Genomic DNA, 21,565 nt, shown 5'->3' on the forward strand with positions numbered 1-21,565 from the left:
ATTCTTTCACTCGCAGGCGGGCCTCTGTCATAAATAATTTTTAGACCAACTACTGTCAGTGAAAGTGGATAATTTCCCACAACACACCTGATGATCTGACCACAGTGGTTGGGAATTCCTGGCTGAGACTGCAAACCACGTTTGCGTCTAAATATAAAAAGCATTACAGGATATTAGCAGTTATTTAAAGCCTTCTACTGATCTACAATCTTACAAACCTAAAAAGTAACCAGTTCTGAAAATGGCCCTTTTTTTTTTTTTTTTTTTGGGCATTTGCACACAACCTGAGCCTGAGGCTTATTTATTTGAAATGCAAAGTGAAAATTATCATTTGCTTTTGGGATTTATGCGTTATTTTAATTTTTTTTTTAATTAGCTGGCGCTTCTCACTTATTTGTCTTTTTACAGATTCCACTTTTTTGTGTGTGTTTTGATTAACAGATTTCCAATTGTGAAATATTGGATTTTTTCCCCCTACAAGATAAAAGCTGCAATTATGTCACAGCATTGCCCAACATCCTAGTGCTGATGGTCGAGGAATTATTAAATAATATTAAGTAGTCATAAAATGCAACTGGAATTACATATTTGTATTGTTTTTGCTTATATTATACTGATTTGATGGGGGATTGCTATGGATGCCCATCATTGATATCTAAGGGCGTTTTGCTAATGGATTATTGGGAGATCACAACCAATCATATCGCGCTAACCAGACACGGGGGACAGCCCATCCGGAACATCTCCTCCAATGATATCGCCTCATCTTACAAATGGGCGTGGCTTGCATGTGTCAAACTCCACTCTGCCGTGCACTGAGTCAGCGGCGGCCATGCGCAAATGGGCCCAGAGGAGGGCCGACTACATAAAATCCTTGCCGGGGTCGGGGGTCTCCATTCACTGCTTACCAGAGAACTTAACCCAGCCCTTGGAGGTTCGACCTGCTTTCCTGACTTCTAATCAACCGAGGAACACTGAGAAAAAGAGCCCATTGGAGCCTCACAACTAGTCCCCTCCTCCTCCTCTCATGACAAGGATTTAGACAGCGGCGGCGGCGATGCGGCAGCTGTGCTCCTAAATCGCTATTTTCGGCGTTGTGTTTTCAAATTGTCGCCGGTTCCACCTCGAGCGAAGACCGCATTCAAGATGAAGCTGAAGCCCAACCAGACCCGGACGTACGACGGCGAGGGTTTTAAGAAGCGAGCGGCGTGCCTGTGCTTCAAGAACGAGCGCGAAGAGGAGGTGAGGGAAAGCCGTGCGGCGGTGCGTTGCCCTCGGCGACGCACATGACACACGCCGGTCTACTTTCGGGGCCCGTCTCGCTCTCTAAATACGGCGTCCAACACACACAAACTGGGGCCGCGAATTCACATAACGTCGTTTGGCTTCAACAATTCTCACGTTAAGCGGGATTCTCACTAAATGCGTCACAACGTGTGAAAAATTAGATAATGTTTCTTTCACATTAATTTTTACGTTTTTAAATTGATTTTTTTTTTTTTTTGTCTACGGTTTCCAGTGATGCGCCTTGGACTATCCAGTTTGGGCTAGTTTGAGGAGTCAAGGGGGGGGGGGAAGCGTCGTCATCGGGGGCTCTGTTTGGCAGCGCTAAACTACCTGTTGGGGTTTTCAAAATAATCCTTTTCTGGTACTTTTGTATTGGAATCTTCCCTGACTGTGGCGGGTAGCTTTTATTGTGAACGTCTGGCATATTTACTTCCGTGAAGCGTCTCGCTAGCTTGGAGGAACGGAGGCAGGGGGGGCGAGGCGCTTTATTACACGTCCACCGGGTTTTCCCACGTACTCGCGTGTATCGATCGTGTCGTATGAGTGTTTAATCGAATATACATCTCAAGTGTCAGCCAGCCTTTATCACAAAACTATATTAGCGTGTAGTAGCTGGTGGTCATTCATGTCTTTTAGTGCCTCTCGACCGGCCAGTTTGGCGCATAGCGTGGATTCCTATGAGGATTTAAAGGGGCCGTAGCACGTAAATACGAACACCAGCTGACGGCCGTGAGTTGTCCTCCAACCTTTCCTATTTCGTTGATACACTTATCCGTGACCTATAGTTACCCCAGAAAATTGACGCTAACCCATGGAAAAAGGCGATCATTCCCTTTTTTTTTTTTTTTTTTTTTGCATTATTTTAAAAATGAAATATTTGTGCCTAAATGTCTCAGCAAGATTTCTCAGGAAGAGGCAAGTGGGCAACCTATCAAAGTAGTGAGTGACTCATCATACTATGGAACAGTAGACAATAACAATGTCTCTTTCCAGCCTGTTACACTCTTGCTTAACCTGACTGTGTTTTTAATCCATATGAATGATCATGACGTGTCATGCAGATCTGGAGTCTAATTTGAAGTCTGATGCCAATCCCTCGACATTATGCTCATGTTAGTTGACAGTCCATCACATTTTACAAGATAGCAAAAGAAACCTCGGGACAGAAAGAGAGGTCACACACAAGCTAAAATTACAACTTTAAGCATTTACATCAGTAATATTCTGAGTGGAGAAGTATTTTTATGGCTTAGTGTTTTTGTGTGCATGTGATTAGGTTATTAAAAAAAAAAAAAAAAAAAAAAAAACAGTTCTAATGTTGATTCTGAGAGGATTATGTCATGGTTACCGGCACCAGCAGATAGTCTTGCGTGGTTCAAGGAAGGGGCTCTCTGAGGGTACGACTGCTGCTCAAATTTGGACACGTGACCATCTGAATTTTATGAGCCTGGCATTAAGTCGGTGCCCATGTAATCGTAGAGGTGACTTTGCTTTGTAGCCAGCGCTGACTGTAATCTAAGTTGGTAACAAAGAGTTCCTTCTCAGGCCAAAGCAGCCTTAGATGTTGGACTTTGCCCCATCAGTGGCCCAAGTCTGGACACACCAGAGGCGATTGTTGTGAAAGAAAGAAGAGCCACATCGACTCCTGCAACTCGGTACAATGGGAATAAACGGGCCCTGGTAACTCATCAACTATTAGAATTGGCTTTCCGTGGATACGAGGTGAAAGTGCAGGGGATTTTATAGTTATTTCATCTGCCGTGTGACAATCAGGAGGGCCCCCCCGTTTTTGTATTTGACAAGCTACAGGCCGTCCTCGTCGGGTTGGACGAGGTGTTTGTCGTCCAGAATATCCCGCTCCGAGATTTTGTTGCCGCTGTGTGACTATGCGAGATTCAAAGTACTCTTATTGTATAACCGCTGTGATTTCCTGGTGTGTGTAGAACGCAAGTGTATTTGTTTACTCCACCCCCCCCCTCGTTTGAAAATGTTGACATTACTGATTATTATCAAACATTTGACAAACACATTTAAATTATTTATTGGTAAAGGGGCCATAATTGACCATCTGAAATGGCCTACCCACTCTAAAATATTTGAGATATAAAAAAACTGCAAGTGCGGGTGGTGGTATGCATGGTGAGCAGCGAGCGAAGGGTAATGTAACCGTTGCGACCTTCAACAGGATAAGTGAGAATTGATGGATAAATGAGAACAAATGAAGTCGACCGTTATTTTTTGCCCGCTCCCACAACCAGATCGCGAAGCGTTTTGAATTCCCCGAAGATGGCCTTTCAGATACCTTCCGTGCCTATTGTCGCCCCCGCTGGCGCGAACGACGTGCGCGTCGCTTATACCGAGAAGCGTCGCCCGCCAAGTGTATGAATGACATTTGTCAGGCCTCTATTGAGGAGAATTTACAGTCAGTGGCTCCTCCTCCACCATGCAAGAGCCACACTGGGAGCTGGTGTGAATTGCTCAACAGTCAGGGAAGCACTTTCAGGGCTTCTGGGGTTTCGGTTTTATTTATTTTTTTATTCCCCCCCCCATGCTGACCCTCTTTCCAAATATAACCTGGGTTTCTTTCCAGCTGTCACTTGTCCTCTGACCTATCTAGCACGGCGGTGTGAGTTATTTTGTTTTTGTCGCACGTGTTCAAATACACTGTACACCGGGACATACTTTTTTTTTTTTTGACTGGCAATGTAGTTTGATGTTATTGCACAGTGAATCTTACTCCCCAAAACATAACATTATTTTTGCCATCGGTGCATTTAAGTGGTTTCCAGTGGGCGTCTCAGCAATGTCGTGCACCAGCAAGCGTCCTAATTAAAGACACTTTGTAGTATGTAGATTTGGTGCGCTAAATTCCTCGAGTCATTAAAGTCAAACCAAGTGAAGCCCCGTGTTGCCGCCGCACACCTGACAACCGGACCATTTGTGTTTTGTCTTATCTTTGCCAGCTTTTGTTTTGTACACACCTCCCACCTCTGTTCGGCGCAAAGCCTCCACACGACGGCGAGGGCTGGATGGTGCGAACACGCCCAAAACGCAAAGAAAGAATGGATAAATTCTTGGAGGGGCGAGCAGATGACTGCTCGGCATATAAATTCTTTTGTCTCACCGTGAGGGTCATATTGTTCCTTTGTCCACCTTTCCAATACTGTACACTGCACCTGGTGTTCATTGTAAACACGCGCATGTGCTACCGTTGTGGCATTTGCACCATCTAGCTTCACCAGGAGTTCTTGGACTTTTTGATTTCCAGGCAGAGACATTTTTCCAAGGATCCTCGCATAGTCCTAATGCCAATTAAATATAACTAATATCCCGTAGGACAGTCATTGTTGGTCTCAGTGTGGTACATGGATCCCTCTAGTGGCGGGTGAAAAAAATCACTGGGTACACTTCAGTTGTATTTAACTTTTTAATGCGATGCATTTGCATTTAATCTTCATAAACTTCTTTTTTTAAATCATTTATGTGGGTGCAGTTTTTGTTTTGTTGTGCCATAATTTTTAATTTAATCATTAAGTGGTTTTATTAATTCACATTTAGACGTAAAGTCTCCGTCTTGCTTTTGATGGAAACCTTGACCTTTTGTGCTACTACACTATTTACTGCCGGTACTTGGACAGCAAATACATTTTTTTAAATTTGTACGTGGTATAAAATGTTTCAGAAACACTGCCGTAGGAATTGAATAGTTTTTTTGTTTGTTTTTTTTGATGAATAAAATAGAAATGTCCCAACACCAATTTATTTATTTATTTTTAAATAAAAAGTTGTTCGGGAAATGTTGGAGAATAAAATCATGATTTTTCCAGAAAGCTGAATATCCTATCAGAATTTAAAAAAAAAATAGATGGATAAGATAGCGACAATAAAGTTGTATACTTCCAGATAATGTTGAATTATAGTCAAGTAAAAGTCTCATGAAGGAAGAAAGTTTTATTTTAACTCGTACACTTCAAATTGCAAATTATTTTGCTGGTCGCTAAACTGCAGCCGGGGGACCACCGCGATGGTAACAAAGCAGATACATTAGAAGCCGAAAGGTGTGCAGGTGTATTTTGGAAAGTGGCCGCACGAGTCCAAAAGGAAGCACCTTGCAGTCGCTCCGACCCTCCAGAGGCCTCTTGCTCACCGTCCAAATCCCGTTATGGGTGCCAGCCAGCTCCTCAGATTACGCCCAAAGACATGTGGGCATGTCACCATCTGTTGCGCAATCGGCTTTTTATTTGAATATTATATTTTACTGTAGATATGTCTCAAAAACCGCACTGCAAAAGCTCAAGTCAGCAGTTTGTAACAAGGCTGCAAGTGTGTGCACCCTTGAGCTATTTTTGGCTCCTTGTGACCCGTCCGGTGTAGCGTATACACTTGCTGGCCACTCCATTAGGTATGCTGACAATGATTCTGAGTTGAGGTTTATTTAATAAGTAAATGGGAATTTTAGGTCCTATGAAGGGAAATCGGGACATTTAAAATGTGAATTGCTGCAGTATGTTGGATTGAATGCTTGTTTGCCAATTACACATTTGAAAAAATAGATTTGTGTGTGTGTGTATGCATGCATGTATGAATGTTTATAGTACCTGGGTCAGCTGTGTCGTGTCGCCGATGTGACGGAGGCTTCCAGAAAGTGATCCGCACATATCGCTGCAGACTGCAGCTGAAGTCTAATGCAGAACCCCACCCACCCCACCCCCGCCACCACTCGCTGTCGGGTGCTAGCAAGCGTACTGGTAGAAATTGAGCGGACCGTGTTTGGTTTTGAGTGATTTTTTTTTTTTTTTTTCCAAAGACAGTCGCGTCACAGCGAAATAACCTGTTCCTTTGAAATTTGGACAAATGCACAATTATGATACAAAACGTAGCATACAGTATTATAAACAATAGTGTTGTTTTGCACAGGTGTTGTTGGTCAGCAGCAGTCGGCACCCGGACCAGTGGATTGTCCCCGGAGGAGGGATGGAGCCCGAGGAGGAGCCTTGTGGAGCGGCGGTGCGGGAAGTCTTTGAGGAGGTAAAAAAAAAAAAAGACATTTCCCATTCATAGTTCATTATTTCATGTTTCCATGTGATAGAACTCGGGCCCTGTGAGTACCTGGCAACCCCCGCTCTCAAAAATGTTGATAATTGCCGATAGTTGTCATGGCTGTGGCCTGTTAAAGAGAAAATCTTGAAGTTTCTCCCCTCCTCACGTTGACATTGGCGTTAATAAAATGGTTGACAGATTCTGTGGTGGAGGTAAAAAAAAAAAAAGATGATAATAATTTTTGAACCTGGTGGCACCGCAGTGAGCATGCCGAGGTCAGTGTCTGCATCTGAGGTGAGGATATTTGCTTCTGTAGGCGTTGCTCGCCGACACGCTTGTCTTCTCAGGCACGACGGCGGTCTAAACTTGGATCCTCGCAGGATTCTCAAGCGTTCGCGAACCTGCCCGGCAAAGCGTGCGTCACAGGGGAGCGGGCAAACCAACGGCCAACGCGTCATAGGTCTCGGTTTCCCGAAAGTGCACCTGGAGTAAATAAACTCATGTCAGGTGTTAGGAGGGGGACCTTAATGTCATTCTGCATTATTTCCTGCTCGGGTTTGGGCCAAAGAAACATTTGCGGGGCATATATTGACTCAGAACAAACAAAGAATCCATACATTTTTTTTTTTTCTTCCTCAGGCTGGTGTGAAGGGCAAGCTAGGACGCCTGCTTGGTGTGTTTGAGGTAAGACTCCACGTGAATCAGGAGCTCTCCAGTTGCCAGTCAAAAACCATTTTGCATATTTAACTTCATTCGGGAAGATTTGACATCAAATCAGATTTTGTGAGACTTTAAATTCAAACAAAATTGCAGTTCCAGTAGCTGTCGTTTTGGATTTTGACTCTAGTCCTTGCTGTCCGTGTCATTCCCAACAGCAAAATCAAGATCGGAAGCACAGGACCTACGTGTACGTGCTGACCGTCACCGAGACGTTGGAGGCCTGGGAAGACTCGGTCAACATAGGTGCTTTATTCTTTTGATTCTTTTATGTGCGAATTATTTGGGGTTTGTTTTTTTTTTTTTTTTTTTTTTTCTCGTGGAATTTTATGCACTTCCAAGATGCCGTGAGATTAGGTTAAAGTGCTGGATAGTTGGGACGTAGGAAATACGGTTTCTTGGCGTTGGTTTGGACTAAACACAAAAATGGCAAAAATTTGATTTTCAATAAATAATAGGATGGGTTTTTAAAAATAAATAAATAAATAAAAAGTGAATTTACAAGTAGCAAATGTGTAAGGAAACAAAGTTCAAGTGATGCATCTTGACTGAAAGATGTGAATGTTGGGAAGGGGCCAAGTTTAACCTGGGTTGTTAGTGGAAATTAGAAAACGTCTGCTATAATTCTGGTCCATTTTTTTAAAAAAGCAAATCACCAATGCCAGCTCCTTTTTGAAGGGCAACATTGTAAGATGGTTTTGACATGATATTAAAGGGTTTAAAGGTGATAGTTTTTGATATATTTACGGGTGAAGCTATGAATGTTGATATTTTTAGGAGAGGTGTCAATTTCTTGCAGTGTGTATGTTAACCTGTCAGGGAGTTTGTTTACCTTCGGCAATATATAGCATACATATTGCACAGGGTCACCATAAATCTGCACCGCTCATTTCATCTCAGCAATGCTGCCACTCGCTACTTTAGACGTCCACGTGTCAACGTTTGTCCTCTGCCTCCCCCCACAGGCCGCAAGCGCGAGTGGTTCACGGTGGACGAGGCCATCAAAGTGCTGCAGAGCCACAAGCCCGTGCACGCCGAGTACCTGCGGAGGCTCCAGCAGCTCCAGCTCAGCTGCTCGCCCACCAACGGCAACTCCATCCTGGCCAGCCCGCCGGCCAACGACAACTACCCGCACTACAGCGCCACGGCCACCACGCCCTCCGCGGGCAGCGTGCTGGCCTCCTCCCGCAGATAGGACTCCTCTTTGAGACTTTTTTTTTTTTTTTTTTTTTGTACAGCCTCGCATGGAACCGGGACTCTTCAGCAACTTGTGTAAATAGTCTTATCTGCTGGACGGACCAAAGCCATTGCCGGAACTTGAGAAGGACTCATGGCAACGCAGCAAACTCGCACGTTTTTCCTCACCGTGATGAGCAAGAGGACGCCGTGGACTCCGTTGGCATGCCTTACAGTACTTTGTATGAATGTTTTTGTTCTCTTTTTGGCACAGCACACACAATCTGTGGTCAATAAACGCAAAGCACGACCACGGCGGGAATGTTTTCACACGCAAGGATGGCTTTTAGTGCATGGTGGCGACATCATCCACGGAGATGGCGCTGTTTTTTTTTTCCCCAGTTTTTATTCATTAACTACTTTACGTCACTGCAAGTTGGCAAAAAAAAAATGTTACATTGCATAGAGTATTAAGGCCATGTTGGAATATATAAAGGGGTGGGGGGGAAAAAAGTCATATTTCAGGAATCAACGTTTAAAAGTTGGACTATTCTGAGTAAAATCCTCATCGTTTGTAAAATGGAACATTTCATCATTACAACGCACATGCAAACAATTTTATTTATTATACTCATAATAACCCCTCAAGGGGAAGTCGCCTCACTCACCTATTTTGTGCCACACAATTTTCTTTTTTTTTTTTTTTTTTGCACAAATGTATATGTGTTACAAATATACTTTATAGAAGAAAGGATATCAGATAGAAGAAAATCTGGAAGTGTATCACTTAAAAATCTGCCTATTTGTAAAGCACTTAAAAAAAAAAAAGTGCAGTACAGTGTTCCCCTGTTATTCACGGGGTTTACGTTCCTTACACCCCCGCGATTAATGGACGCAGTATTAATACACACAAGTTACTTTGTCAGCATGCATGCCAACATGTGTATTAGCGTGTACGTAAGCTAACATATGAAGGCCCTCAGGAGGCAGTGAGCAACAATTAAATTTAACATCCATAAGAGCAGGCGGCACAGCGGTTCAGCTGGTAAAGCGTTGGCCTCATGGTTCTGAAGACCCGGGTTCAATCGCAGCCTCGCCTGTGTGGAGTTTGCGTGTTCTCCCTGAGCCTGCGTGGGTTTTCTCCTGGCACTCCCATATCCCAAAAACGTGCAACATTAAGTGCACTCTAACACTCTAAATTGCCCATAGGTGTGATTGTCAGTGCGGCTGTTCGTCTCGATGTGTCTTGCGATTAGCTCTCAACCAGTACAGGGTGTACCCCGCCTCTTGCCCATTGACAGCTGGGATAGGCTCCAGCACTCCCTGCGACCCTTGTGAGGATAAGCGGCAAAGAAAATGGATGGATGGATCTATAAGAACTAGAACGAGCAAATAATACAACAAACAAAAGAACGACTCCCGAAATAATTGACACAAAACATGCTCTTTAAACGTTATTTACATCCTCCCAGCATGCCTTGCGGCACTCAGGACCTACATAGTACCGCAAGCGTTGCATGCATGCTAGCAGTGTAGCGTGTGTTTAAGTGCACTTTGTTTGTTTGTCACACAACATATGCAAATGTCGGAACATGAGGCGCACCACTTTGTAATGCGCCATGTCTAATGTGGCGCCTCGTCTATTTAGAAGATAATTTAAGACGTTTGCGATCGTTAAAATACGGTAAATTTAAAACAAAACAAAAAAAAAAACTCAGACCAAATTCCACGAATATGTAGAGCTGCAAATGGTGAACACTGTACATTAAAAAAATGGAATTAAAAATAAAATAACAAAATGATGGTGATAAAATATTTTCAAATTGATCTATCATTGGCCTCAAAGCACAACCAGCCAAGTCATGTTCATGTTTTTTTGGGGAAAAAAAAATATCAAGTGCAGTGGTGTTTTTTTTTTTTTTTATTATTGGGTACCAAGTCAAGAAAAGATGGCAATTAAGCTAATGATATATTACTTTAAAAACAAACCCTTTCAGCACCTCAACCGTGTTTTTGACCAAACTGTCCTTATGTTGGCTGCCTGCTGCTGTAATCTCCAAACCTTATTTTAATTCTCCTTATGCAGTATTTTTCAGGACAACTGTTGCCTACTTACTTCTTTTTGTTGGTACACAAATCGAAAGTACGGCCCATGCTGGATTGTACTTCTTGACTGCTATTATTATTTCTGGGCCCTTGGTGTCCAGTTCAAAGGTCACACGAGGCTGTACCCGCTGTCTGTGAATCGCTACCTCAGTCCGGAGAGAAAAACAAAGCAAAACAAAACAAGCAGATGAGTCGGGGATGCTGCCTGGTGACAACACCACCGCTGCGCTGGTCATCGTTGACACTTTATCCAGAGCGTCCGGCGATGATGTCGCGTGTGAAAAAGCCGCCTGGTTCCCACCTTTAAAACTATTTGAAGGTCTTTGTCGTACAACGTGGGTGTTTGCCACGGGCTGCTTCCTGCTTGAGCGTTTACATACACACACACAACTTTTTAGATGGCCTTTGTTTTAACATTGACACTCGCTATAGCTGCTCTTGTTTTTAACGGTGTTAATGGTGTTGCCCAGGAGGTTTTGATACACTTTCTGCCCAGAAAAAAAAAAAAAAAAGTCAAATATAACACAGAAGCTGTAAATTTGCTTCTGCTGACGGCTGAATGACGACGCTCGAACTTGTCAATGCCTTGGGAATCATATTGGAATTGTGTTTTTCACCGAAATGAACCTGTACTCAACTGTTTTGTATCTTTTTAGCGATGTACAAATAACTGGAGAACCCCCACGTACACACATCAGGGCGCACACATCCGCCGTGTGCTTTGTACAGTCCTGAGGATGGTTTGGATGTGTCTTTGCAGGAGCGATTCAGCTCATTAAAACTCACTAAAAGCAATTTTTGGAATAAAAAAAAAAAAAAAAAAAGGCATTGACTCCAAACTCTATTGGGAGAATTTAATTTTTCACTATGAAGTCTCTCGCGGTTTACCGTCACTAAAATGTTTCTATAAACATATTCTTACAGAAGTGAATTATGTGCCAAATTTGAACATTTCATGTAGACGTAGAGAAAAATACGCTTTTAATGAGTTCATGTGGGGAGGGGGGGGAGGTGTTGAGACTGTACTTTTGAACTTCTGACTGATGAATGCTTTCTGCCATGTTTTAGCACATCGTATGTTTAAATGAAATCCTCAAACTTTGCCTTTTCGGGCAATTCTTGAAGCTTCGGTCACCCTAAAGTCCCAGATGTGTTTAATGTAAGCTGGTGCAAGCCTCATTGAGGAAGCTTTTTTTTTTGTTTGTTTTTTTGGTCACACTTTGAATGTTAAATCATAGGAAGCAGGTGATGTCATTGATTGTTATGCACGGTGAAGTGGAAATTGACTGGAAATATTGTGGGGGGGGGGGTGGGTAAAAACATTAAATGGGGGTAAACTCTGACTGGATCTGTTGGTGTTTTTTTTTTGTAGTAGTAGGTCAAATGTCACCCTCTGGATTTTTATAAGAAGCTGTCACAGGGTTAGCACTCTGCACAATTTCCATACCCCCCGCACCCCGTATGTTCCTCTTATTGCCTGACAAATGTGACGCTTTGTCGCTGTATTAAATTGCAATCACACTAGAGGGGCGATATTCAAGGACCCTTTACCAGGTAATGGAGCCTGTTGTAAAAATAGTATCCTAGCAACATGCAGTGCGAGCCGTATAAAAGTAGCCTTACAAAGAATACCTGATTTTAGAAGGCCACTGTGTAGCCTATTTCACACCTTATGAGAGACAATACAAGGGACGTATTAAAAAAAAAAGGTTAATTTAGAATGAACGATAGGCTCCAGCCTTCCTGTAATCCTTGTGAGGATAAGCGGCTCATGTAATGGCTTGATGGATGCAAGCACATTTGAAACCATTCAATTTCAAACCATTTGAACAGCACTTTTTTAAAAATACTTTTGAGCTTCTTTAGTGTAATTATAGTATACTGTACAGTGTTTATACATATTATATATTAATATTTAGGACATTTGGCTGCCTGAGAGGGTCACTATTTTTTTTAAATTACAAAAAAGCCCTTCGTGTAATAGAACCACAAGAATAACCTATTGTTAAATCAACGTAAATTGGCATTTTGATCATTTTAAAAACATTTTTGAAATCTAACTCTGGAACCTTATTTTAAAGTGTGAATGTGCACCTGCTAATACTTCTAACAGTATTCTTATTGACAAAATATTAAAAATATCATTTGAAAAATATCAATATATATATATTTTTTATTTATAGCTGCAGATATCACATTGCAAATCAAATCTGGCGGAGACAAAAAGTAGATCCATCCACCTGCCCAAAAGAGGAGTGTGCGCAGTCTCGTCATTTCAGCCATTGCTTGACATATTTGAAATAGTCCATGTTGTACAAACAAGTAAAAAGGAAGTTGTAAGTGAACCGAGGTGGCTAATTAGTTCCTGTCGTGAGTGGGCGTGTGATAGTAAGAAATACAAAACTCAAATTAATCTACAATCGTGCCACCTGACACCTTCAGGTAAATTAAGCCCCGCCTGCATGGCGTCACCGGCCTACACGGATGGATTTTCGAAAGGACAAAACGGGAGAACCACAACAACCCCAAAAAGTTCCCTAACGGGAAGCCGTCGTTGTACTCGGGTTAACAATGTCGACGAGGCCGTGAGGAGGGAAGCAGGTAAGAAGCCCATGGAGGAGTTTTTCTTCAAGTCGGCGCTGGACGCCGACACCAGCCTGGCCTTGCCGGCCGAGCCCGGCGCTCGGTCGTCGGCTAGACTTGCGTCCGGTGACCGCGGCCTGCGGGTCCAGCAGCAGGTTCAGCTCACCTTGGCACGGAAGTCCAAAAGGAGCGTGTCCAACGGTAAACACTTCAGTACTTCCCTTTTACATGTCATTATTTAGCATTGTGCTAAGCTAAATATACTACAGTATACGTACTGTATATACTGTAATTATTATTACAAGTAGTAGAAGTACACAGGACGGTGTCTGTGTGTAAATTCCACCTTCACCGCATTCACTCTCTGCTGCTGTTGTCATGTAATCTTCAATGAGGATTAGACTCTCAAAACTAACCAAAAGACAATGCAATTAATCACATACTACTGTATAGAGATTTACTTTAAATAGCCACACCCTCAGAACTTTCATGAGATTAAGTAATACTTTTAAAAAGGGTGCATTTTAGACCGGTGATGTTAATTTGAAGCGAGGGTTTTGAGTGACTTTAAATACAAAACTGATTTTTTTGCAGCGGAATGCGCGTCACATAGTATTTTAGTGGTCCAACAGGTTTCAGCGGGTTCATTCATATGCCAAAAAGCAACATGGAGGCATCTTATTGGTGTGAACCGGATCAAAAATGTTCCTTTTATCAGTGATGAGGTATTAACAGACTTTGGACTCAGGTCACGGACTTATCACGTCATTTTCAGTTTGCACACACCAGTCACTACATTCTGTCCACCAGTGAGCGCTAGTAGCCGTGTCAACAATGCCGGGTTTTGACTGACATTCTTCCAGAGTTATCAATTTAACACTACGTTAATTATTGTGGTCATAGTTTGTCACTAGGTGACCTACTTCTGGATGTCAAATATGATAAGCGTCATCATCGTTCCGTCAGCCATTCATGCAAATGAGTCTTTGTTTTGCGTTGTAGTAACGTTGTCGTGTATTTTGGGTTCGCCTTCCCGGGAAGGTGTCTGCGACGCGTTCAGGCGATCGCGTTGGCGTGTAAGTCGACACTCTCCGCTCAACCTCCTCGACTCCTCGTTTCAGGCAGTGTCCACTTCAAGAGAAGCGGCGCCAAGAGTTTCGACGTTGCGGACGGACTGAGGCCTCACACCATGGTCAATTTAAGTTTGCAGTATGTTTGTTGATGAATCGTAAATACTGATACAGGCGTGATTTGTTCCACAGGTAAATGGCTTTGGTTGCTCTCTGCCAAGCGCCAAACATATGCGAAGGCCATCCAGGAGAGTGGAGGTCTCACCCCCGCGGACGCCCGACACGGCTCAGCGCCATTTTGTCTTCAACGGCCGCCATTTCGGAACGTCCACCCTTCTCCCTCGCAGTGTGTCCCACAAAAACTGCTCCCTGCTCGACCGGTCGCTGAGTTTGGGTCAGCGTTACGCCCTCTCCGAGGCCCCGCGGTGGCCGCGTACGAACCCCTCCACGCCCGCCAACTCGAGCTTCCGCTTTTGCTCGGACGGCTCGTTTCGCCGGCGCGGGGACGAGTCCGGGTGGAACGAGTCAGGCTGGCAGCAGAGCGAGGGGATGGTCTTCACCCCCCAGTTACGTGACGTAACGTGGACGTCCAAAAGTCAAAGGCTTCTCAGACTGAACACGTACCCGCCCTCGGGTAACAGTTTGGAGGTGGACATGGGGGGGCGACCAGGGGTCGAGCTCCATCAGATCCAAGCCAACAACATCTCAACTCCGTAAGAACCCTTTTCGACACATTTTACTGCACGGGTGGAGATTCTGATTTGTCGTCTCGCCCAGGAGGTCCGAGAAACCCCCGGAGATGACGCTGGAGCGGGCCGTCAACCTGCTCTCTCATCAGAACGAGGACACGCTGATCAACGCCGCAGCGCTCATCCAATCCCAGTGTTTCAAGAGCGCCGACGCCAGGAAGATGGTTCGGGCCTCTCGCGTTCCGATACTTGTAATCCCCCGCTAATGCCGCGCGTACGACCACGTAGTCGACGGCCACATTGCTGACAGTTTAGACGATGGGGATCTTTTGAGCTCAATGTACAGTATATTGCAAAATGTATACCGGTATCTTGGCGGTGGACCGTACCCTTACAATAACCCGATTGGGCCCGAGCCCTGCCAAGAACAGTGAAAATATGAATATGTGGGGGATTACTGTGTAACGCCGAGTATTTGTGACTATTGTGTGAACTCCATTCAAAGTCATCTTTTAGGTTTATTTCCTGCGCGGCATCAAAAAGCTGCTGCAGCTGCTCCATAACGACGAGGAGGAGGTGCAGCGCGCCGCCGCCGCCGCTCTGCGCAACGTGGTGTACCAGAACGGCGACAACAAGATGGAGGTGAGGGACCACGCCGGCCTGCCCGCCATTTTGGGCGTGCTGAAGAACAGCCGCGACACGGTGACCAGGAGACATCTCGCCGGTCAGTTTTGTGCTTAAATGGCAGCGTTTATGCGTCGCAAGCAGGATGTGGTTGCTAATCCCATGACCTTTGACCTCTCAGGCCTCCTGTGGAACCTGTCTTCTCATGACCTCCTGAAGGAAAGCCTCACCAGAAACGGCCTGGCAGTCCTCACGCAGTCCGTCCTGGTGCCCAGCTCGGGCATTTCCGAAGGGGAGAATCCCAAAGATGAATTACTCGCCGACGCCGAGGTTTTGTACAACGCCACCGGCTGCCTCAGGTACGCCGCACGGTTGGAGGCGTGCAAAAAAAAAAAAAAATCGGCCCAAAATGTTTTTTATTTACAGATGTGCTTCGACACGTTTTAATTTGTTCTGTGACCGTGCCAACCCAACCCAAGAAATATTTTTGGTTTTAATAAGAACAATAGCACTTAACATTGCGTTTCTTCATGCAAACTAATTACATAATTAAGTAGAATGTAAAGAACGAAACAGGTTTTGCCATGTTTTTTTTTTTTTTTAATTTTTCTTTCCAATCCAATGGGCATTGTGCTGCTTCCTTGGGTGTGTGTGCATTGGCCACCTGGGGGCAGTATAATAATTAAATTAACCATCCATCCGTCCATTTTCTTCACCGCTTATCCTCACAAGGGTCTCGGGGAGTGCTGGAGCCCATCCCAGCTGTCAACGAGCAGGAGGCAGGGTACACACTCAACTGATCGCCAGCCAATCGCAGGGCACATCGAGACAAACAGTCGCACTCACAATCACACCTAGGGGCAATTTAGAGGGTCCAATTAATGTTGCATGTTTTGGGGATGTGGGCGGAAACCCACACAGGCATGGGGAGAACATGCAAACTCCACACAGGTGGGTCCGGGATCAAACCTGGGTCCTCAGAACAGTGAGGCCACCGCTTTACCAGCTGAGCCCATCATGCCATCATAATGAAATTAAGACAAACTAATTTTTAATGTAAGATATGCCTTGTCTCAATAAAGTAGACCTACTACATCATTTAGTACTTTAATGTGGACTATTTCATTTTCAGTGAGCTACTGAAGTTTTATCATTTTGAACCGTAATGAGGACACACGGTGAACCTTTTTTCTCCCAAATTTCTTTACGATATTTTTTTTATTGTTGAGTACCCATTACAAAAAGAATACTGTAATAAAACTTCCATTTGGGGTAAGTTTGAATAAGTGTTGTGAATCAGTAGATTATGTGGAAACCGAAGTCTGAAAGGAGTAAAGAACTGAATTATTCATCACATTCTCTCTGTCAAGTTCTCTTTTTTTTTTTTTTTTTTCCGAGTTTGAAAGCGCCAATCCCTCAGTTTTAGAAGTGTTTTTTTTTTTTATAAAAAGCCTATTCTCAAAAGTTAGAACGCCATCTGCTGCTTTTTGTTTAAAAAAAACAAAAACAAAAAAAAACCCAACAACTCACTGATTGAAGTTTTTGTGTTTAGAAACCTGAGCTCATCTGGCCCAGATGGAAGGAAAGCCATGAGGGAGTGCGAGAACCTCATCGACTCCCTGGTTTACTACATCCGACGGACCGTGTCTGACTACAAGGCCGACGACAAGGTGGCGTTTGAAAGCCTTTTTTTTTTTTTTTCTCCCCCCGCTCTTGCGACGCTTACATCTCACACGAATCCGACGCTTTCTTCTGCAAAAGTCCACCGAGAACTGCGTGTGCATCCTGCACAACCTGTCCTATCACATCGAGTCGGAGCTGCCCGACAAGTACGCCGCGAGTCTCCTGCAATCGCAAGAACGCGCGGCGACCAAGCCGAAGGAGATCGGATGTTTTTCTCAGCGCAGCGCCAAGACCAAAGAGGTATGTAAGGTCCACTTCATATTTCTATTTATATTTTTGTACTTCCCACCACTGGATCTTATAATCCTGTGTGTGCCTAGCAAGAGCAGGATGGCTGCAGGCTGCTTGAGGAGAAGGCCAACCCCCGCGGCATCGAGTGGCTGTGGAGCTCCATCACCATCCGCATGTACCTGTCGCTCATCGCCCGCAGCGTGCGTCACCACACGCAGGAGGCGGCCATTGGAGCTCTGCAGAACATCACGGCGGGGAACGGAGCGGTGAGACGTCATCTTGGCCTCTTGAATTCCCAGCTGTAAATATTTTGGCTCCCTCTTTTGGAGAGATATGGGAATTAATTCACTTTGTTAATATAGTGAGAAGTATCCATCCATCCATTTTATTTGCCGCTTATCCTCACGAGGGTCGCGGGGAGCGCTGGAGCCTATCCCAGCTGTCAACGGGCAGGAGGCGGGGTACACCCTGAACTGGTCGCCAGCCAATCGCAGCGCGCATAGAGACAAACAGCCGCACTCAAAATCACACCTAGGGGGAATTTAGAGGGTCCAGTTAATGTTACATGTTTTGGGGATTTGGGAGGAAACCAGAGTGGCCGGAAAAAAACCCACACAGGCAACGCGGAGAACATGCAAACTCCACACATGCCGCCATAGTGAGAAGAATGGCAGTAAATTAGTGCCACCAGGATTTGAATTTGAAATGCCACAGAAAACAGGATTTGAATTTGAAATGTAAAGCAATCGTATTTTCAGTAGTTGCTCCAATTCGCTGTCTGAAATTCACCGTCCGTGCCACCAGGCAGGGTTACTTCAGGTGTCAAATCGGAATCTGACACAGGTCAGAAGCGAACACCCAGCCAATGGTAGTTACGCTTTCTTAGTCACGTGACGTCACATACTGAAATTCAAATTCAAATCCTGGTGGCCCTAATTTATTTCCACAAGAAGTCAATGAAGAGTGTTTTCCTCGCTAATTTTTGTTTCCCTGCAGGTGACGAAATCCATTGCCTACACCATCGTCCGCAGGGAAAATGGCCTCCAGCACGTGAGGAAAATGCTGCTGGAGGGCGAGCGTGAGGTCAAGAGGACGGCCGTGTCGCTCATCAAAAACCTCTCTCGCTTTTTCGAGCTGCACCCCGATATTGGTTGGTTTTTCTCATTAACTGCCATTAAAAGCTTATTCTTTTATGCAAATATGTCAACCTGTAGTTAAGCAGGTGTTGCCAGAGGCGGTGGAGCTCCTGCCCAACGACGACACTGGGAGGGACCTTCCCTCGGACGTGACGGCGTCTCTGTGCCACATCCTCTTCAAGCTGAGCCAAAGTGACGTGCACAACGTCCGAGCCATGTTGAGCCAGGACGCCCTCCCTAAGATCTGCAACATCAGCAAGACCGACAACGGGTTAGTCGGCAGCTCCTCTACGTCCGTAATGCATCATGTTATTCTAAAACAAAAACAAAAAACGTCCTTTTTATAGTGACGGCCCAAGTAAAGCAGGCGTAGCAGCTTGTCTCCTCCTGCATGCCATGTGGAGGCACAGCGATCTCCACGAGACATACAAGAAGGTGATAAATGATGGAGGCTGATGTTAGCTTTTTTTTTTCTTTTTAGTTTTTTTTTAATAGCAGCGACGTCCACACTTACAATTTATTCTTCTGTGTTCAACAGTCTGGCTTCAGGAAAGCAGATTTCATAAATGCGAGGACCACAAAGGCGGTAAACTCCATCTAGAAGACATCAAAATGTCACTTTTGTGGAACATTTCACGTGGACATTTGTTGTTGGTTCACAACTGAACGTTATAGGAATGCTTTCATAATTTTGTTCAATAGTTGTTCTACACTGTTTGTAGTTTTCATGCACAAAGTAGTACATTGAAAATGACTGCCGCAATTTTTTTTTTTTTTTCTTCCATTGCAACAGAAACGTAACCACACTGGTACAGTTCCGGAAATATCTTTTGCAACTTTAAACAAACTGGTGTCTCTTTCTTTGTTCATCCAAAACATCAAACGAAATGACACATGACAGCTAACTGAGTTTTCTCTCAATAAATGAAGCAAAGAAAAATGTCAGCTATTTCATCAGAAAATATATTCATACACACTTGGCTATGTATGTATTTAAAAAAAAAAAAAAAAGTAATTCTAAAGGTTAACGTCTTAAAAAAAAAAAGACGTGCTGTTAGTTTTTGATCCTCTAGAGAGCAGTAGTGCACTATTTTTTTTAATGAAGTCTAATTTTTGCGTCCTTGAATGTGGCCTTCAACTCATAATGCATAAAATTCCCCCGAATCACTCCTCATATGCTTGAAGTGCTTGAACACTCTGATTAAACTCTCCGCCTTTCTATTTGCAGAACTCGCTCCAGTCAACTTTTTAATCATCTCCTAATTCGCTTTTTGTGTGCGTGGGTTTGAGAGCTATTTTGGTGCGGTGTGCGCGATTTCCAGCGCGAGGCGAGCGGAAAAGCCGCGCACGGTCCAAAATCCGTTTTGAACAATAGGCCTCTTTGTTTTGACTGCAGATTACACGACTGCTGCGAGGGAGAAGCTCATCCTCTGCTAATGAAGTCTAGACACCGGGGGGGTGTAAAAAAAAATGGTAGAAGGAGTGAGTTATTTCCCAGGGAATGCTGTATTTTGAAGCCGCTTGAGCTCTCGAGAATTTGGGGAATGAAGAACCACCCTGTTAATGTCGCGAAAAACCCTGATAGAAGTCTCATTAGCTTGTTGAGCTAACTTGGCTAACTTTAACAAATTTAATATGGTAAAAATAGAGGTATGAAAATAAAAAAAAAAAAACAACATCACATGTTATTTCTTTAAAGTTTGTGGACCTGTTTTTGGTTGATATCCTTGTTTTGCTAAATTGTATGTTTCGAGATGCTAAGCTAGCTAAGCATCGGCAAGGATTAGCTGTCTGATTAGTGCCTGTGACCAAAAGTGAACCATTTCCCCCAAAATAGTCAACTTTTTCTATAATTTAGTCAAAGATTGGCTGGCTCGAAGCACCCAGAGAGGGGAAAAAAATGAGAAAGTACCAAAACAAATCGGAAAATTCAAGATAGATTTAGTAAGTTGAAATACATTTTCTCATTGAAGTCTTAATTTTACATTTATTTTTTTCTAAAGGTGAATTAAGGTCTTTATTTTCCTGAAACAGTCCTTCGAAAGCTTTAAAAATGTGAATTTGTCCAATTTTTTTGTAGTCATTGGTTCCAGGCTTTTATTTGATTTTATCGTACTATAAATTTCTGCATCATGTGGGAACAACACTGATGTGATGGTTTCCCATCAAAGGTAAGTGCATATTTGATATCTATTTCCCAATGTTCTTATGCAATAACAAGCATATATTTCCACCCCAGCGCCATCTACTGGGTCAAGCGCGGGAACCTCCCAAACTGCCGAAAATTTGCTGAGAACCTCGCAGGTCACACACACGGACAGCTGTGTGGCGAGGTCGACGCGGACCAAGACCGTAAGTGACTGCTTTTTGAACTTCTGAATGCGTAGGTCCGATGCTTAAGTCCGAGTACACTCAAAGATACTCGCGACCAGACTGGAATCATGGGATGTTGATCGGAGTAGCTTAGAGCAGGGGTGTCAAACTCGTTTTTATCGCCGGCCACATTGTAGTTATGGTTTCTATCAGAGGGCCATTATGACTGAAATCATGAGAATCTTGAATTGACCCACCATATTCACACATTCAATTTATCGCCTAGTTTCGGAATCAGAAATCAAGTGTAATGTTTTTTTTTTCAACTATTGTTGATGTTTGGTAACAGAGAAATGCTTGCACTATCTCAATGTCATCATTTATGATACGACAATTTGAAATTTTGCTACAGATGTGAACAAAAATCATGGAAATTGATACACATGAGTTGCCTTCACGGGCCACATAAAATCCTGTGGCGGGCCGCATCTGGCCCCAGGGCCTTGAGTTTGACACCATGGCTGAGGGGAAAACATGTCAAGGCCACCAGGGTGCAAGTGAAATTAAAGCTATGGAATATGAGTTTGGAGCTATAATTCCTGTTTTGTAAAATAGGAATGCTAAATGAAAATTTGTTCCCTTTTTTTTTCATCATGCTCCGGCAAAATGAGCATAATTTACAGTACTCTTGTAGTCCCTCTCACGTAAATAAAAAACGAGTTGTTTTCAGCTCGTCATCCGTCAAATCATCCACAGAAATGTAAAAAAAAAAACAAAAAAAATGTTAGTGATCGCTGAGCCATCAACTCCACGCCAAGAGGCAAATTATTTCGGAGATGTGCACGATATGACTCGCAAGTCTTCAATATTTATGCAGTGGTGCAGCAATGGAAGTGTGACTTAAAATTTG

At 43.8% G+C, this 21,565-nt stretch overlaps 2 protein-coding genes across 2 annotated transcripts; both read left to right on the forward strand.

Annotated features, from left to right (window-relative positions):
• Nucleotides 1-797: 797 nt before the first annotated feature.
• Nucleotides 798-11,652, forward strand: nudt4b (nudix (nucleoside diphosphate linked moiety X)-type motif 4b). Its single transcript, XM_061807340.1, has 5 exons — nucleotides 798-1,242; nucleotides 6,205-6,315; nucleotides 6,967-7,011; nucleotides 7,203-7,290; nucleotides 8,010-11,652. The coding sequence occupies exons 1-5, from the start codon at nucleotides 1,147-1,149 to the stop codon at nucleotides 8,237-8,239; spliced, it is 570 nt and encodes a 189-aa protein (XP_061663324.1). The 5' UTR covers nucleotides 798-1,146; the 3' UTR covers nucleotides 8,240-11,652.
• A 907-nt stretch (nucleotides 11,653-12,559) lies between these two features.
• pkp2 (plakophilin 2) lies at nucleotides 12,560-19,553 on the forward strand. Its single transcript, XM_061806957.1, has 13 exons — nucleotides 12,560-13,110; nucleotides 14,031-14,101; nucleotides 14,172-14,692; nucleotides 14,757-14,892; nucleotides 15,185-15,392; nucleotides 15,474-15,651; nucleotides 16,845-16,962; nucleotides 17,054-17,215; nucleotides 17,296-17,472; nucleotides 18,203-18,356; nucleotides 18,421-18,613; nucleotides 18,690-18,777; nucleotides 18,881-19,553. Exons 1-13 carry the CDS (start codon nucleotides 12,789-12,791, stop codon nucleotides 18,941-18,943), a joined length of 2,391 nt encoding a protein of 796 aa, XP_061662941.1. The 5' UTR covers nucleotides 12,560-12,788; the 3' UTR covers nucleotides 18,944-19,553.
• Nucleotides 19,554-21,565: the final 2,012 nt, after the last annotated feature.

This window comes from Syngnathoides biaculeatus, chromosome 20, assembly GCF_019802595.1.
Source record: "Syngnathoides biaculeatus isolate LvHL_M chromosome 20, ASM1980259v1, whole genome shotgun sequence".
Taxonomy (NCBI): Eukaryota; Metazoa; Chordata; class Actinopteri; order Syngnathiformes; family Syngnathidae; genus Syngnathoides; species Syngnathoides biaculeatus.

Bases quoted from the DNA above. Each gene is read 5' to 3' on its own strand.
- pkp2 (XM_061806957.1), top strand. From the start codon at position 12,789: ATGGCGTCACCGGCCTACACGGATGGATTTTCGAAAGGACAAAACGGG. The intron at 15,393-15,473 runs GTCAGTTTTGTG...TTGACCTCTCAG, and splicing joins GACCAGGAGACATCTCGCCG to GCCTCCTGTGGAACCTGTCT. The intron at 18,778-18,880 runs GTGATAAATGAT...TGTGTTCAACAG, and splicing joins TCCACGAGACATACAAGAAG to TCTGGCTTCAGGAAAGCAGA.
- nudt4b (XM_061807340.1), top strand. From the start codon at position 1,147: ATGAAGCTGAAGCCCAACCAGACCCGGACGTACGACGGCGAGGGTTTT. The intron at 1,243-6,204 runs GTGAGGGAAAGC...TGTTTTGCACAG, and splicing joins AGAACGAGCGCGAAGAGGAG to GTGTTGTTGGTCAGCAGCAG. The intron at 6,316-6,966 runs GTAAAAAAAAAA...TTTCTTCCTCAG, and splicing joins TGCGGGAAGTCTTTGAGGAG to GCTGGTGTGAAGGGCAAGCT.